A 20,057-nucleotide genomic window follows, 5' to 3' on the forward strand; every position below is an offset into this window, starting at 1 on the left:
TTATTTGAATTTGTTCCAACAGTAAATGTGCTCCATAGATTTATTCACAAATACCTGTATTTTGATTTTTGGACATGAACATATATGTTTCAGTTGAACTTTGAACAGATTTGTTGCTTATGGTTTTGTTTTGTATTTGTTACAGGTTGTTTTAAATGGATTTCCCTAATGCAAATAACTCGGATTTATTCACAGATTATGTGTTTATTTTGACTTTTAAAACAATGTTATGTGTTATTTTGGACATGTTATGTGTTATTTTAGAACATTGAATTGAGTTGGTTTATTTATTTTGAACATCAGATCTTTTTATTTGCTATTTGGTATGTTCGAAAAGTTGATATTTTTATTTGAATTTTTTTAGGATTTCGGATATCCGGTTCATTATCCGTATTCGTATCCGAAATTTCGGATATCCGACTTTCGGTTATCCGAAATTTCGGATACGGATTCGGATAGTGAAATCCACTATCCGAAATGTTCGGATATCCCACTTTCGGATATCCGAAATTTCGGATATCCGGTTTTGAACACCCCTAGTTAACATGCCACAACGTGGGTGTGTGGTTCCACATTTTTACGCCTATTTTTTCAGTTTCACGACCCATTGTAACGTGTATATGTGGTTCAACATTTTTATTATTGTTTTTTATCTTTTACGTTTCGCATACGTGGTTCAACTTTTCGTTTGGTTTTATTATTTTTTTCCGTTTTTTACATGAATTTTTTGGTGTTGGTGATTGTTAGCATTGGTGTGAAACTAAAACTATTTGGCATGGTTTTACGCCTTCATCCGAAGCTTAATATATAGTAGTTATATATATATATACAGAGTGGGGATCCTACGGAAAGTGTGTTTTTTACTAAAAAGTGTAAAAAGTCATAAAACATAATAATTTCAGGCATAAAACACACCTAAAACTCACAAATAATAGAATGAATATTACTAAAACACCATATCCAAACTCTAATAGTCCATAAAAACTTCAAACACACCATCGTAGAACTATGAATATAAAACACACAATGCTAAACAACATAAAACACAATAATATTTGTCATTCCACAATCAGAGCCTTAACATCTAAAACACAACACAAAACCCACATACATGATGTTTTAGTAATCTTCATCATATTATTTGTAGGTTTTTGGTGTGTTTTATGGTTGACATTATGGTGTTTTATGACTTTTTACACTTTTTAGGAAATTTGGACTTTCTGACCAACTCCTATCCTATATATATATATATATATATATATATATATATATATATATATATCCATCTTAGTGTATAGAAACACTCCATCCACCTAATTAAAGTGACATCGAGACAAGTAACCAACTTTACATTGTTAATCTCACCTTTACACATCGTCTCGAATCACCATCCTTATATTCTCTTTTCCCCACGATAATATATCCATACACACAGTTGTGGCTATATTAATACACCCAAATATAATACTTAATTCTCACTCTTGTGCATTGAGCCACCTTATAAATCTTGAGTCCTTCAATCTCATAAGTTCCCCCCTTCTTCAATTCTCTTTTAAAAGTTTACCAAAATCTCCATTGTCAAAGCTTCAAGTTTTAAGGGTTGTCAAGATACAATCAAACCCTATTTCTATACAACCAACAATCAAAGATAGTTTACATAAATGGCAACACGTTCATTTGTTTCTTGTTCTTCCATTGTAGCCCTGGTTTTCTTGTTGATTTCTAAAGGTAAATTATAGTTTCCATCTTTCCCATTTTGAAACTAAGGTGTATGCATGGAAACCTTCAAGGGTGGTGTAGTGGTAAACACATGATTCATCTATGGTAAATGTGTCATTATCCAATCTTGTTTCCACCAGTTTCCTATCATAACCTCTTGAAGGCGCCTACCAGTGTAAAACTCTGATTTACCTGACCCCACTCGTTAGCAACCGTATTGGAGGGGTGTATGGATCTTGAATCAAAATTTAAAATATATATATTGGGGATTTCAGATTTTGGTGATCACGTATATATTGTTTAAAAAATCTCCATTATTATAGCTTGTTTATCTTTAACTAAAAGTTTCAATAAATTTTTAGGGATGGATCAGTTGACGGTCAGCACAAGCTTCCATCCTCTGATCCAAGTCTTGATTAAGGTGCAGTGGAATATACCTTTTTAAGCGTTTGGATTATTTAATTAATTAATATTATTGTACCGTATAAAAAATATATTTTTTTAAACATCTGTATACATAAAAAAATATATGGATTTATGTTTACAAGTGAAGTTTTATAACTTAGATTTACCTTTTTATTTTTAAATTTCAGGAATATGTGGGAGTACATTCACTTTCAAAAACAGATGTGATCACATGGTGTGGCCCGGGATATTATCAAGTGCCGCTAGCACCCCATTGGACAGCACTGGGTTCGAACTCAGCCCAGGCGAGTCACGATCCTTCCAAGCCTCACCCGGCTGGTCAGGTCGATTTTGGGGTCGAACCGGTTGCACCTTCGATGAAAATGGTCAAGGAAGTTGTGCAACTGGAGACTGTGGGTCCAACCAAATGTCATGCAACGGGGCTGGTGCGACCCCACCCGCAACTCTAGCCGAGTTTACCATTGGGTCCGCGTCAGGGTCAAACTCGCTGGATTTCTACGATGTGAGCCTAGTAGACGGGTACAATTTGCCAATGGCGGTTGAAGCGAGTGGCGGAACAGGTGCATGTGGTACAACGGGATGTGTGACCGATTTGAACCGAATGTGTCCAGCAGAGTTACGAGCAGGAGATGGTCAAGCGTGCAAAAGCGCGTGTGAGGCTTTTGGAAATCCAGAATATTGTTGTAGTGGATCATTTGGATCTCCCGATACTTGTCACCCATCGGTTTATTCGGAAATGTTTAAATCGGCTTGCCCGAGATCATATAGTTACGCTTACGACGATGCTACGAGTACATTTACATGCACTGGTTCAGATTATACCATCATATTTTGCCCCGGATCAACAAGGTAATTTCTGTCACTTTATGTTAGTTAATTGATATAAATATCACTTATGTTAGTTAATTTATTTGAAATATATATAAAAAAAAGTTAAAGTTTTAGTAATAATCAACATTATACATCATTACCAGATAATAATCATAGTGAAAATTTTGAATAATGACATTTTTAACTTTTACTTTCGTTATTAACTAACAATACGGATATGTATAATCATGATAGATTGAATTCAATATACACTTTATTTCCATTTGATTTTGCTCACATGGAATGTACGTTTCCCCTTTCGCACATAATCATCAATGTGAGCGAAATCGAGTAGAAATCAAGTGTTAATCTATCAAGAATATGTAAATGACGTTGTCTTTGACAACGACAATGAAAGTAAAGATCGTCACTGGTCAACTTGTCAATAAAGAATGATATAAGCCAATGGGTTATAACTTAAGTTAGTATAAATCAATTTCTCACATAATCGTGAAAATATGTTACTAATATATCTTTTTGTTGTTTTAGCCAAAAATCATCAACAGATGCATCTGGAACAACTGCAAATGGTTCATCGGTGATTCCTAAAGCACCGAAACCTGAAGATGGTCCCAACGGATCATCATGGCTGCCAAGTTTTACCATTGGAGGATCGTCGAGAAGAATTTCCAACAATGCCCTCACATTGACATTAATTTCATTTATTGTCTTTTATTTTTTACAATTATAAAGAATTAGATATGTTTAAGAAACGAGAATGTAATTATGAGCAATTTTGTATAGGTATGTTTAAGAATTGCTTAAGAACATTTAGAGAAACATAAATTAATTTATTTTTCAGAATATTGTATTTCTTTTCCGACTTATTAATTTGATGTGTGTTTGTTTTCTGTTTTTGTTTATAGCTGGTCTTGCATTGTAGCGATTCTTGCACTATGGATCTTGATCTTATAAGTTAATATGTTAGAACCCCGTTTATTACACGGGTTGAATAAATATAATTTTATATACTAAGGAATAAAATAGTTACATCTTTTAAAAACTCATGTTTTGTACGATTTAAATAAACACATGTCTTACACGAATAATGTAATTCGTTAACACATTTAGTCAATCAAGATGTGTTTTCTAACAAAATAAACTTTGAGGTACTATTTACTTATCGACTATCGTAACATCTCACTTTATTTTTTATTAGGTTAGAGAGTTGTGTATTATATGGTTTATAACATTTTACTTTGTTTTTTTATTTATTATTAGGTTAGAAACTTAGGTATTACCTGATAATCAGTAGAAAAAAAAAAAAAAGAAGAAAAGAAATATTTTAGTAAAAAATATTAAATATACAAGAGATAAGCTGGATATTATGATTTAATATTATTATTTCATTGGAGTGTAAAACGGGATAATGGGATCCTTTATTAGAAGTAGGATTCCAAATATACCACATCCAGGTTACTTTATTATGTAATCTTTTGGGGTATTTTTTGAAATTTATAAATTATAAGGGAGGTAATTTGTAATTATATGATTATAATAATTAATATATTATTATCATTTATCTTTGTCTTTATCATTAAAATCTTTTCTATAAATTTTAAATTTAATATTATCAATAATTGAATTTCCATAATAAATATTTAGAAAAATAATTAAGACCGCCTCATAGAGCGACATGTGTCCCTAACATGGTTTCTTTTATTATATAGAATAGATTGAGTGGTTATAAGTTCTTGCGATATAAATAATACAACAATGTTTCGTTTTGGGTTATCTATGCAAAGTTTTAAAACATAGTTGTATATTTTATAGGAACCGTTCACATATAAAATAAATAAAGCAATTTTATTGCTGGATTAGAATACAAAATGTAAATAAAGAAGTAAATTGCAAGTATCTTTGCAACTGAAATAAACGAAAAATACAAGAAATGTAGATGAAACAGAATATGTAAAAAAGGCTGAGGGTTGTGTTTGACATAGGCCCCCTATAACTCTCGGGTTTGGGGCCGCATGACGAGTGTTGTCAAGCATTCATACGTTTAACCCCAACTATGCCCAAATCAACTCTTGACACGGAAATCGAAAACTGGACAACACGTGGAACGTGTTACTGACGATGGGGCCAACGGCGGCTTGCGACGGTGGCATCTCCGATGCAAACCGGGGCAACGCAGACCAGGGCGTCATGCAGCGGGTGGCCAAAACGTCACGTTAGTTACAACTTAAGGAACCCGCAAATCACTCGAACCAACTCATGACACAGAAATCGAAACTGGACAGCGCGTGGAACATGTGACCGACGACGAGGCCAACAACGGCTTTGTAGCGGTGGCATCGCCGATGCAAACCGGGGCAACGCGGACCAGGGCGGAATAAAGCCAGTGGCCGATAGACAGTAGGTGGTCAGCATTGTTGGTGGGTCGGCACTTAGTGGCTTGGTTGACAGGAGGTGTGTAACGCTTCGCATTTCGTACTTTCCTTATTTAGAAAGTGTAATCCTATTTTTATTTTCGGAAACTTGTATTCATTGTCACACCCCGACCACGTAAAACAACAAAACGTGGCGGAATCGTCGGGGAGTGTTGTAACAGAATTATTGTTTCATAACACATGGAAATTGAAATGTTGTTTTATTGATTAAAAGAGTTACAATGTCTTAACAAAGAAATAAGTATAACAAAATTTAACTAGTCCTGCATCTTTTATTGTCACTAAGGCCCAAGTCCGCCTAAGTGTATCTTGATCAATCCTATGCATCATCTCCTGAAACACATGTGAAAATAGGTACGTCAGCATAAAAATGTCGCCGAGTACATAGGTTTTATTGATTTAGGATTCATGACTTATAAGTTTAGAAAAAAAAGTTGTTTAACAAAAGTCAGTCATGGTCCTTGTAAAATGTTTTGTTTTGTAAATCATTTGAAAAGCGATGATAGATATGTATAGTTAAAAGAATAATGCAAGGTTAAATGAATAACCAAGTAAAATGAATTTGTATAAGACAAACTGTTTTGTAAAACAATGTCTTGTGAAAAATATGTTATTTGTAAAAATGTATAAATCCAAATTGAATGATTTAAATAACGCTACGACATGTAATACAATACAAGCACTTATATATAGGAAGTACCAGCGGCATATCCACCATGCTTGTATCGCATTACACACGTCTCGTTACTTAAATCACTTACCCAAACAAACCACCAATGTAAATTGCCCATGTCTAAACCATTTGTCAAATGTCTTTGTGAAAACCATGTCAAAATGTTTATGTCAAAATGTTGTCCAAGAAATGTGTATATCAATATCAAAATGTCCATGTCAAATATCAATCATGTAATGTGTAAACAAAATGTCATGTATGGCAAGTGAAATATGTTTCAACTAAACCATAGGTAAAAATGCAAAAAACAATGTATTGAAGTAAAACGTGGTTTAAATCAATGTTATGTTGTGGAAATGCATGCTATACTGAATACAAACATTTATGCGGTATTGTGAAAATGCATACATTCAAGCCTTGCGACTGTGGCGATAAACCCCTAACGAATTAAAGGTTTATCTGAGTAAATGTATATCGAATTCGGTCATTCCTTCGACCCAAACAAACCTAGGATCTCAGGAATGGGAGTTGTCAATTCCTATGGTACCACTACCTACTAAGTACTAACGAACGGCGTGATCAATGTTAATGAATGTATATTGTCCCACTTAAACAAACCAAATGTCATACCCAAAATGTAAGCATGTGATGAGATGAAAATGTACTAAGTATGCAACAAATGGACATACATAGCATGTGATGTAAAATGTACTAAGTATGATGAACATACATAGCATGAAAGGGTAATGTAAAACAATGTACTAAGTATGCGCTAAATGAACATACAAAGCATAAAATGTCATGTAAAACGATGTACTAAGTATGAACACAATGGACATACATAGCAAAAACATAATGAAATCATGTACTAATAGTGTACTAATGAACATAGCAAGTATATGATATGAAAACATGAAAAGTATGAAAGTAACAAGTAGGCACATGTGTTTCACCCCAAAACGTTTGAAAAATAGTAAAAGAGGGGGCTATGTACTCACTTGAGGGTGCTTAGAAGTCTTGAATAACAACCAAGCAAAGCTAGAGGGATCACGGAATCAAACGGCACCCTATATAGATAACTACATAAATAACCGGACCTAAATCGGGAGATTGGATAGTATGAGAGTTCGTAAACCAAATAAGTGTGGGAACTTATGTAATATGGTTTAACAAAGCCTACATACTAAAACGAAACTTATCCTATGTGCTTTTGACCCATTACGACCCGTTTAGGTAGCTTATGCCACTTTAACGCGTCGTTCGCGTAAAACGCGTTCGGACCGCCTAACTAGTCCTATTTGACAAGTGAAATATGCCTTAACATGTTTAATATTGTTGCTAAATCAGTTTAGATGTCAAAAGTTATGTTACATAGGCTTAAAATGAATTTTGGCGACAAAAGGGTATTTTGGTAATTTTCCTAAGGCATAAGAACTACTTATCATACAACTACTTAAACGTCGTGACCATAAGGTATAACCTCGGAAGGTTATTCCCTATACAACTATGGTCACCTAAAGTGTTTGGTCGGATCCTAATGATCAATAAAATGGGTCGGGTTCGAAAGTATAAGCGATTGATTAGATCGCTTACCTTTACGACCCTAGACAAGCACAATTCTAAAAGCGACGAGCTAAACATGCTAGAACATGTTTAGTTAAGTTAGAAAACAGGTTTGGTATCAAAACAAACGGTTTTGATACCCTAGAGTAGCTTGGTTACAAAATACGCGAGAAAACGCATTTTGGCCGAAACTACGACTCGTCACTGAGCCTAGATAACGTGGAAATCAATAGGTATAGTCACTAGGGACTATAACCATCGTGATTACACTCACGTTATGAAGTTTAAACAAACTTCGCGTTGATCATAAACTGGTCAATGCAGAAAGTCAAACACAGTTTGACTTTAACGCTAAAACGAACGAAAAGCACGAAAGAATACTTACAGAAGGTCGCCGCAAGATTGATTTCCAAGTATTTCTCATGTATGAAGTGATAACCACTCCAACTTAGAGAAAATCTCATAAATCAAGTGGGTTGGAAGTGAATTCATGGAGGGTATTTATAGATTTCGTAGAACCGTTAGGATCATTTCTTGAAATCTGAGCTTCGATCTCAACCCTCCATGTGTGCCCATTGTTTTACAAACCTAGGAGCATCCAAAACCAACCCACAAGATGCAAGAAACCAGGGGTAAAGGTGGGTAACAGCTGGGAATAGCTGGAATGCACATTCTGCTGATCTGGGAGGGGCTTACGGACCGTATGAGGTCCCTTACGGTCCGTAAGGACCCTGCAGACCAGCTAAAATTTAGTTTTGGCAGTTTAGGTCCCTGTGCGCGTATGGTCGAGTTTTGGCACTTCTAACACCCGTCAAACCCATTTCTAAGCTTTATAAGGATGTTAAAGTATAGTGAACATGAATCATGCTCAAAAATATGCCGGATGTCGGTTCGTTTGGTCGTACGATTGCGTTGTTCGGTTAATTACGACGAAAGTCGTAACGGACGCAAACACGATCCAAATTGCGCGGCGAATGGATTTTTATCAAGCCAATCACTAAAACATAATATTTTAATGATTACATAAATTTTTAGATGTCCGGATGTATTCAGAACGTAAGATAGGCGCGAAAATGCAAACTTATGCACTTTTTGACGCTTTTAGTCCCTGAATGACCAGAAAGTTTATTTTAGCACACCGAACACCTCAAAACTTATTTCTAAGTTATGTAAAGGTTATTTAAGGTATGTTAAGCCTATGTCACTATTCCGGAGTGTTTGTTGCATTAAACTGGTTATATTTACGCATCAGTGCGCGTATAACCCTCCAGAAAGCGATTTAAAGCCCGAAATCGAACAAGAGTTGATATGTGCAAATGATACACATGATTATACAAATCCCAAGTATGAAATTCAATATCTCATTGGTTTGGTATTTGTTTCATGGTTGAAGTGACACAGGTGTCACATTCATATCATGTTCATATTCCACTTTCAGTTTCGTAATTCGAGACTTTGATCGTAATTAAATTCATATTTTATACATACTTGTTATTCGTTCAATCGATCGTTTAAATACTTGTTTACATACAAACCGACACTTGTTATACGTACAATTATTCACACATACGTTCACGATACTTGAATTATACTTATCTACGCGTTTCATACTTAAAAACATGTCAAAAACCAAATTATTACATAAAATAATGAAGGAATCAAAGTTCATGGGCTAAAATGCAATAAATCAAACTTGGGGCAGATGAAATGGGACGCCACGGAGGCGATACCCTAAGCCTTATCTGTTGCAGCCCATCAAACCCCTTGATTCGCATAGTATTGTTTCTTGGTCATGGATTTGCCACCTTTTTACTCCCCAATCATCTTTAATCTTCATTAAACACTAAACACTAAACTCTAACTAACCACTATATAAGCAAGCTTCCTATCACTCATTTTCACTTTCCCAACTCATCTACACTCTCAAATTTCTCTCAAATCAGTTGCAAACATCAGAAAAAGGCAGATTATTCTAAGTGCAAAAGTAAGCACTTCCTCACTTTTCTTCATTTTTCCTCCATTTCAAGGCTTGGAACACCTCTAGGAGTGTATACACAAGTTTACCATGGTAAACTAAGGTGGAACATCCTCATTTTGAGGTCCAAACTTTCTGTTTTGGAAGATCATCTTGTTAACTTTTTATAAAACTTATGATTTCTTATGCAATCTTATACCTACATTGCTTCTAATCAAGTCTATGGTTAGTAAGCTTGTGTATGGTTGATTCTTATGAGTTTAGAGGTGCAAACACCCTCTAAACTTTCTGTTTTGATAGGGTTTAAGACAACCCACAAGTGTTGAAATCATCCAAGTCTACCATAATTCATATGGCAAGACTTGTGTTTGATGAAAGTGTGAACTTTAGAAGCCATGGCTATCCTAAGTTGTTCCACACCTCACTTGATGTTTTATCTTGCAACATGCTATTAAAATATTCAAAAGGTTTGAGTATGGACGTAATTTTAGTCTTGCCATTCGAATTCATTATCTTTGATAAGGCATTGACGATAATCATATTTATTATTTGTATCGAAAAAAATGTTTGTTTTACCTAAAACAACTAATTAATTTTTTATTTTATTTTATGATCCAACTATATTCATCTAGCCCTTATGTTGATACGTGAGTCTTAAAATAAAAAGAATGAAAATTTAAAACATAATGATTTTTATAGGGGAAAGTTTACATGATGAAATATTGGTTAATACTAGATTATCTCAGTTGCTTGTCTCATAAAAGGTGATTTAATATCTATCTTTCACTCGTCGTAAAGCTGATCTTACAAAAATGCGAAGATACGTTTAACCCACTAACCCACCCTTGGTTATATTATATATACACCTTTCTTATTTCTATTTCTAATATAAAAAAATATAACAAACACTTTTGGAAGTTTGTGCGGTGGTTGAGTGCTTATTTTAATAAATATACTTGGAAAACAAGATTATCCCTAAAAAAAAATCAATAGAAAGAGATCGAAGTATGGGCCTAGAGGTGTTCATCGAATCTCAAATTTTTGAATTTTTTAAATCAAATTATTCGAATAATTTTTATTTTTTCTTGAATTAGAATTCGATTAAAACCTATCCAATTCGATTCGAATTCGTATTCGAATAAAAAACCCAATTCGTATTCGAATTAATTCGAATCGAATTAGAATAAATTCGATTTGATTCGAATTCTATTAAAATATGTAAAAAACTATTAAAATGAAACATAAATTTTAAAACAACCATAAAGCACGATATCACAACAAAAAGTTTCAAATAAAGTACCAGAATTCAAATTCAAAACGAGAAGTCGGGAATAAACACTTTACAAGTTAATAATTTAGGGTTAGAAATCTATTAATAGATTTGTTACTTAGGTTTTAGTTATGGGCCATGTAGTGGGTTTGGTAATGGGTGATTTTAATACTTGGAATAAATTTTGTAAATAACTTATAGTATAGCCCAATAAAAGTTATATATGTATTATATATAAAAATGATATCTATGAATAATAAATAAAATATATAAATTTTATTCGAATTTCGAATCGAATCGAATTTGAAATTATAAATTCGTATTCAATTTACTTGACTCGAATTGAATTGAATTCGAATTCTTATAATCGAAACGAATTCTTGATAATCGAATCGAATTTAATCAAATTTCGAATTTTTCGAATTCAAAACGAATTTTGAACACCCCTAAGTATCACCCTCAAAGTTAGCAAAGTGCATCTCATGGTCGGCTGGAAATTAAATGAAGAACCTAAATTGGAGGGTTGGTTGTGTGTTCATTTTAGTAAATTATACCAATCTTCCCCTTAAATCAAGATTGAAGTAATCTACACTTTATGTAGTTTCACTTGGTATGAGAGGCAAAATAGAATGGACCATTATGAGGGATCCAAGAAAAAAGTGTTTGGTTAGTCAATGTAATGGAATCAACTATTACATAAGACATTCCATTCCCTCAAAATCATTCTATCAACCCCCATATTTTTTTTTTCATTTCATCCCCTCTTGCACCCTTTATTAATCCCACCATAACCAACCATCATTGCCACCACCCACCGCCGCCGTCACCCATAACTCGCCATCGCCTCCGCCGCCACCCCGACGTCCACCGCCGCCACACACTCGCCATCGGTGTCACACACCGCCACCTTCGCCGCCACCAACCACCACCGACGCCCACCACCCCTGCCACCACCCTCACCACCACCATCGCGCACCCACCACTGTCGCCACCCACCTCCACCGCCACAACCACCACCGTCGCTGCCACCCACTCGTCGTCGCTGCCACCCACTCGTCGTTGTTACCACTCACTGCCAATTTTATTCCTTCGTCTTTTCTTACCTACCAAATAATCGACGTTAATAATTCATTTCATTCCGCATGAATCAACTACTACCTTGTTTTGTTTATCATATGGTTTCTAACAATTACCAAGAAACAATTTTATGTTTGTTATTTAAACCTGTGAACTCATCAACATCGTGTTGACATTTTCAAGCATGTTTTTTGGTAATTAATTCAGCCATGGAAATGGATTTTAACCAAGCATTGCATTTGTAATGCCATGATTTTATAACTAACTTGGTTTTTGTTATGCTTATGGCTCAAGACTGAATCGAATCGTCCCGTACAACCCCTAAAATCACCAATCTAAGGATTGTGCTTCCGCCGTATCGCGCGAACACCACACTAGTAATAATAAAATAATAATAGATAGATATAATTAATAGATAATAGATATATAAATGTACTTTAGACAATATATTTTATTGGTTAATTGTGTATGTTTATTTGATTCACATTTATATAATTTCAAATGATACATCTATGTAATTGGTCAATTGTGATCAATCGTGTTTGGTCTGGTAGCGATTTGGGGATACTTCGTTTGGGTTCTGCGCTTTGCTTTGTAGAACTCAAAGAAAACACTCTGAGGTGAAGAAGCTAATAGATAAAAGTTAGAAATGATTTGATTTTGTGAAGAAGCTAATAAAGTAGGGTGAAATATACGAGTTTATTTTTTGATAAGTCAGGGTTTCAAAACCAAAGTTTTTTTTTTTTTAAGTAAATTACAAGTTTTGTGCTTTAAGTTTGTACCAAATTTCACGCGGTGTTTTTTGCCTTTAAAATTGATGAGTTTTGTACTTAATGTTTTAAAATCTTGTACATTATGTTCTTTGAACCTAACCCAGATAATTTTTTCTGTTAAATCAGATCATGTGGAAGGCACATGAGGGTATAATAGTTTTTTAACCACTATTATTTAAAAAATATATTAATATATATATATATATATATATGCACATATATATAGTCACACTTTCTGTCTCTAAAAAACCCTCCATTTCTACTTTCTCTCTCTCTCTCTCTCTCTCTCTCTTCACAACTTCCACCACCACCACCACCACAAAAAAACCCCTTTCTCTTAGACTATGGGGTATGGAGCTTGAGTTGGGGGAAAATGCCCAAGCCACTACCCCGGGTGGGCTTGGATTGGGGCGTGGCCCTTGGGGCTTGGGTTTCAAGCCGGGCGTGGGGCGGGTCTAGCAAGCTGACATGGCGGGCTACGAATGGCCAAACCAAACTAGCCGTTGGGGGCTATTTTAAAAAAAAAAATCCTTTATAAATACCTTACCATATTTATCATTTTTCTCACACAATATCAAACACATAAAACACAATCTTGCCATGAGTTTTTCAAGTTATAGTGAATCGTCATTATCATCTGACGATGATGCGGAAATATTTCTACAAACGATCGCGACGGTGGTGAAAGCTATCGTGGAAGACGAAGACGATGAGGAAGAGACTCAACAACCTAAACGGAGGAGAAGGTACATCGCTCGTGAACGGCACACCGCGAACAATTTGTTGGTAAGCGATTACTTCTCAGCGGAACCTAAGTATGATGAAAAAATGTTTAGGCGTCGTTTTCGTATGAGTAGAAGCTTATTTTTAAGGATATCTAGAGATCTTGAGGAGAAGTATATTTATTTCCAACAAAAACCGGATGTAACCGGGCAATTAGGATTTAGTACGTGGCAAAAGGTCACGGCCACACTTAGGCAGTTAGCGTACGACAATAGTCCGGACATTATGGATGACTATTTAAAAATGTCTGCACGTGTAGCTAGAGAAAGTCTTCACAACTTTTGTTCGTGTATTCTAGAACTTTATAGGAAAAGATATCTGAGAAAGCTGTAACACCTCGAATTTTTGTGTCCAATAATGTGTTAACACGTGTCATTTGATTACACGTGGCATTGATATTAAATAAAGGACTAATATTGACAAACCTTGAAAGTATATAAATTCGAGGGTTATAAATGTCAAACAAGGGTAAATATACTGTATAGTAACCCTAAATGGTGCTTGTACCTTCAAACGAATAAATCATGGATCGTACGGAAGCGAAACGCGGAAGAAAGTGAGAGATTACAAGCTACAGGGGTTAACTGTGTCAACATGTTTAATAATACCTCTGAGTGACCCTTTAACGCTCCCGAGGCTTTGTAACAGTATTATACGCTCACTAGAACATATTGTATAAATTCCGCGAAGTTCCGTTTTAAAACGAGAAAGTTATAATCGAATTCGTATGAGAAGGGTTAAAAGCATCAACAATGAAAGTTGAGGCTTTCTGAATAATTAATAAACTAAATGGGGACTTAACAACACGGGTAAATAACACGAGGTCCTTAGTTGTAATTAACCGAGGGCCAAACCGCAAAGTTACCCCTTCAAACCCGAAAGGTCAGGTAAATCATTACGAAAGATTCGTTATTAATTACAAGATTCTGACAATCATTACAAAAGATTTAAAAATCCTGGAATTTTAACCTCTCGCGACCCGCGTAAGGGATTGGGTTAAGTTGAGGCGGGCCGCGAGCCACCTCTTAACCGCGTCTGATCTTTACACATCAGGCGACCCGCGTAAAAGCAGCATGGATTCTCCATGCGGGCCGCGTGAGACGCCCAGATGCAGAAAGTTTGTAATTGCATGCCTTTTGAGCTTGTGAATGATCAAACATCAATAAATGAGGCATGGGCACCCTACACTCGACCCATAGCTCTATGGGACACCTGCCGATCATCCATAATCAGTTGTAGGGTGTTGTGTGATGATCTTGAGTGTATTGTTTCACTATAAATATCCATTCTTGGCTCATAACCAACACACACCTCAAACACAACTACTGATCATTCTAAGAAGCTCTCAAGCATTCTTCTCTGCTCTCTAAGCAAGACACAACTTCTGTAAGTCGTTCAAATCCATTTTGGTCTTGTATTTCCATAGATTTAGCTTATAAACCCAACCGTCGTAACTAACGGTTGTTATAGCGATAATTCACAAATGGTCCAGTGGATTGTCGGATCAAAAGTAGTTATGAGTTGGTATTTATGTAGGTAATAAACCCCTAAAAGGGTTCCCTCTGATCACCACTCTAACTATGTCAAATGTCGAGTCAAACGTGCACTTAAAAAGTCAACAGAAAGCTATTTTGCCGTTTTATACATAATCTGTAATGTATATGTTATGAAACCTGTTTTGACACTCATAAAACATGATATTAAGTATATAAACTTGTTTACGCTCGTTTGAATCGACCATTTGCTATATTGACCCGGTTCGGAGCCGAATGTCGCAAAAGTTTGACTTCTGCTTTGACTTCAGTTCTGACCCGGTTTAGTGAGGTATAGATATGCCTTAGGACTCTCTTAGGACCAGGTTACATGATGGTATAGACCTCTGTGATCGGTTCATGAATTGTCCGAGTCTTTTACGCATTTCCGTTAATCGCCTAAAAGTTGACCGTAACGGCCTTTTAAAAATAAAACGAGTATTTCGGACACGTGAACGGACTATAACCTTGCTTACTAAATTATAAGCATGTCCTTAACGTTTCACGTCAATCCGAGGTCTAGAATGAGAGTTATGCTAAATAGCGCAATTAAAGTGAACTTTTGTAATAAACGGCGCAATTAGCATAACGCCCATCTAAACCAAGATTTCGTCACCAAAACTTTTACCCACTGTTATAAAATAATATTTTTGGAATTTTAAAGATTTTTAATAATTTTTACCTTGCTCATAACCTGCGGTTATGGCTACGGTTCGGTAAATACCGAATATGCCCTTTTCGGCCAAAACTTGAGTTCTACAAGGTCTTTTGACCCGATTCCAGTTGCTACTGATTTTAAATAATAAATAAAGTATTTTAGACTTTGTAAACTGTTCGGGAAACTCAGATTTCCTGTAGAACTCGAAAAGCCCTTTTAAAGTCTTTAAAATGACCAAAAAGCCCCTACGGGGCATAATATTAACTTAAACTCGTTACGGGCATCACGGAAGGTATCCTACTGATACCACAACCTCTTTAAGGCATATTGACTTAGGAAATAAGCGTAAGACTCTCATGGTTAACCGTTTCGCCTATTGCGCGCACGGTTCGGCTTATGAAACTAGTTTTCATAAATTAGCCGATACGGGTCAAACTATATTATTTTGACCCCAAAATCCAGAGTGTGAACCTTGAACCCATATAAAACAAGTCTCTGAACTTGTTTGGGGCAGAATCACATTCCATTCTCGGTTTTCGCCTTTTCGCGCGATTAAACCATATTTATATTCCGGAACCAACCGGTCTAGGCTACGGCCAATATAAAGACCCGTTAGGATTCTAAGAGGTTAATTAAAACCTTCGTTCCAGATTAGGAGCCCAGTAAAAGCTATCGGTGATTTAATCAAATTAAGGAATAATACTTGCAAAGGTAAATACTTTTAACTTATTTCCCCTATATGGGCTTGGGTTACGGTATAATATTTACCGCTTGATTGAGCATCATATCTTCCATCGCTTAGGTGGTTAATTGAATATTATGATCGGCTCATTTAAACAGTTTTGTTTCTTAAAAGCCTTTGGGGGGTTAATGACCGTTGTCCCGGATATCCTTGGCATCATTTTACGAAATGACCACGACCATCGACATCCCGGTGTAGGCGTACACCCGGTATATATTGTCGACATTTAATTAAAAGACGTAGCCGTTGGTTTCTATACTACGGTTTTACGCAATGTGGTGTGTCTATTAATCTTTAACCCGGCACGACCCGGGCTACTGAACGCATAAAAGAACATGTAATACGTTCACAAGATTTTAATAATTTTCCCAAGTTATAAAAGAGTTTGTGCCTTGTGCATTCAAATCAATTTTAATAAACATTTTCAAATGTGTCAGTTGAATGTATTTACCAGTGTAAACTGACGTATTTTTCCCCAAAAGATTAAGTGCAGGTACTATACGAAATTGGCTGGTATTAGCTTCCTAAGCATCACGAATAGTCTCGCAAACTCGATGCCGTATCTGAATGAACAATATTTATTTATTTTGATCCGCTGTGGATACATTCGACTTCTGTAATACATTTGATATTACAACCAGAGGCTGAAGTATATATTTATCTTTAAAGCTTCCGCTGTGCATTTATATAATTGTGTGGTTTGACTATATTGTTGCCAACTACGTCACGGTAATCCCCCACCGGGCCCACCGGTGATACACGTGGAAATCGGGGTGTGACAAAAGCCCTCGTTTAGTGACATGCAACAAATATTGGAACATCACGCAGATTATCATGGGCTACCCGGGATACTAGGTAGTTTAGATTGTATGAAATGGCCTTGGGAACTTTGTCCTACACAATGGCAAGGCGCTCACACGAGTGGATTTCACGGGATGCCATCCATCATGCTTGAAGCGGTTGCGTCCCAAGATCTTTGGATATGGCATGCGTTCTTCGGTATGCCAGGTTCACATAATGATATTACCATCATAAACCACTCGCCCCTTTTCAATGATCAGGTAAATGGTATAGGACCCAAAGGAACTTTCTTTGTAAACGGGGTTGAGTACGTGTACGGGTACTACCTAGTTGATGGGATTTACCCAGAGTGGGGGGTTTTCGTAAAATCGTTCACAAAACACGGTACCATAGATCCAAAGAGATTAAAGTTTAACAGGGTCCAAATGGCTGCACGTAAAGACGTCGAGCGAGCATTCGGTGTTTTGAAGAAAAGGTGGCGAATATTGGCAATGCCTTGTCGACTATGGGACAAGGAACAGATTGGAACCGTGATGTACGCATGTATCATTCTTCACAACATGATTTGGGAGGATGAAGGTAGAGCGGTCGTTACCTACTATGATGACGATGACCCCCAACCAGGTAACATAAAGCGGCAAATGAATTTTTGTTCAAGTCAAGGGATATACATCACAACCTTCGATCTGATTTGGTGGATCATGTTTCAACGATTCCTGGGTTCGAAACCGACGAAGACAACAAAGACGACGAAGAATGATTGTTTTTTATTTTGATAATTATTATGTATGTTTATGTAGTTTTTAAAAAAAAGTTTATGTATGTTTATTATTTATGTAGTTATAAATATATATATATATATATATATATATTAAAAAAATGTTGATGTGGCTTGGCCACGCCAGCCCAGCCACGCCCAACCCAAGCCCCATCATACCCCCTACAACTTGGCTTTGGGTTTGTTCAGCTTCAACATCCACGTGTCAACTCATGCCCCAACCCAAACCCAACCCAAGCCCCACCATACCCCACGGTCTTGCCTCTGTAGCTACTTCTCTCCACCATCTCTACCTCTGTAGAATGAGTTAATCCATAAATCATAAATCAAGATCACTATAAATCAAGATCCCTAATTGTGTCACATGTTATGTCCACAATCATGACCCTCTCTATCTATTTTGGGCATAACGACGAGGGTGACCACTGCCACAACAGAAAAACAACCGCTAATTCTTCCACATTCCAGAACCTTCCATCACTCTCAGAGTAATGATTCTCTCAATCTCACCTCAATTTCACCACAGTCTTCATCACCACGATCTCCGTCGTCACATGACTCACGTGGCTTACAAATCATCCACCACAACCACCGCCGTCCACTGCAGCAACCCTAACACCACTGCAGCACCCCGTCAAGTCAGTATCAGTACTAATAACAACAACAACAATGGTAATGATAACACTGACAAATGCGAAGATGATGACGTCATGGTAACCTCTGCCATCGCAATCGCCGCTGCTATTCGTAAAGCGTCACCGTCCCCGGTGGAATTCGTGTAGAGGAGTGAGAAGAACGGGAAGAATAAAGCGCTTGTGCTTCCAAGTTCTGATTTTCAGACGCTTTGTGTTAAACAGATGGATTTATTTCGTCGGATTGTGGATCCTAACGCTCTGTTATCGGTAATTTTGTGTTTTAAGTTAGTTTCTTCTTTTGCAGTTACAGTTACAGTTACAACATGTGGAATTTGATTGAATTGATGGTAGATTGTAGTTATAGTGAGAATAATGTAACATAATGACAACCTAGGGTTTGATAATATTAGTTGGTAGTGGCTGGTGGGTTGCAGGGAAAGGCGGTGGTGGATGCAGTTGGTTGGCGGTGGTTGGACGGTGGTGGATGTAGGGGAGGCTGTAGAGAGAGTTGGATGTAGGGGAGGCTGTAGAGAGAGTGTGATATAGAGGGGAGAGGGTGAGTGAGGACTCGAGCTCATAAATACATATAACTGTACATATATTTATAATATTTTAAAATTATTTTGTTTTATTTTTTAAATAATATTAATTAAATGGGTAAAAATTACTAAAATACACTTGGATGACAAGATTTAACAATGAAAACGAATTTGGTTAGGGCAAAAGGACGTACCGTGCAAGATTTTGAAACATTAAGTAAAACTCGTCAATTTTAAAAGCAAAGAACACCGTCTGAAATTTGATACAAACTTAAAGGACAACACTTGTAGTTTACCTTTTTTTTACCCATGATTCCTTATGACAACTAATTAATTATTACCTTTATTATCAAACGTTATATATTTAAATTCTCATACAAGATAAAGATATAAGATGGTCTAAACTTAATGAACACTATTAAAAATCCAAGTGACAAGTCATTTGTGGGTTCCATATGTGACCAAATTGGATAAGGTGGTGGGTCTTTTCTTCTCAAAAGTCCATTTCCATGTAGTGTCCCTTATGCGATAAGTAATTTCCCCTACCATTGTTTTAAAAAGACATCAGACATACAAATCTTTTTTTTTCATTCTCTTTTTGCAAAAGCGATGACTACGTTTCTCTTATCTATATACTTTCTGCAACCAACTCCCTTGTCTCTCTCTGCCCTACTCTCTAAGACCGAAACCGGTTGTAAAAATCGGGTATTTCAAATTGACATAATTCAAAAGTGGCATATACACATGTTGACATGAACACAACCGCTTATCGAAAAAAATATTTGGTTTAGTTGATGAAGGGGTATGGTCCCAAAAAGCCGCGCAAATCTCAGTTGAGGTTGTGCGTGAG

The 20,057-nt window shown here is 36.2% G+C and overlaps 1 protein-coding gene across 2 annotated transcripts; it reads left to right on the top strand.

Moving 5' to 3' along the window:
- Positions 1 to 1,462: 1,462 nt before the first annotated feature.
- Positions 1,463 to 3,872, top strand: LOC110908224 (thaumatin-like protein 1). Of its 2 annotated transcripts, none has more exons than XM_022153130.2 (3): positions 1,463 to 1,728; positions 2,313 to 2,994; positions 3,505 to 3,872. In XM_022153130.2, exons 1-3 carry the CDS (start codon positions 1,662 to 1,664, stop codon positions 3,704 to 3,706), a joined length of 951 nt encoding a protein of 316 aa, XP_022008822.1. In that variant the 5' UTR covers positions 1,463 to 1,661; the 3' UTR covers positions 3,707 to 3,872. The 2 variants fall into 2 exon arrangements, with proteins under 2 accessions (XP_022008822.1, XP_022008823.1); XM_022153131.2 differs by lacking the exon at positions 3,505 to 3,872 and adding an exon at positions 2,082 to 2,140 and having other exon boundaries at positions 1,466 to 1,728; positions 2,313 to 2,998.
- The last annotated feature ends 16,185 nt before the right edge of the window (positions 3,873 to 20,057 follow it).

Source organism: Helianthus annuus, chromosome 14, assembly GCF_002127325.2.
Source record: "Helianthus annuus cultivar XRQ/B chromosome 14, HanXRQr2.0-SUNRISE, whole genome shotgun sequence".
NCBI classification, from domain to species: Eukaryota; Viridiplantae; Streptophyta; class Magnoliopsida; order Asterales; family Asteraceae; genus Helianthus; species Helianthus annuus.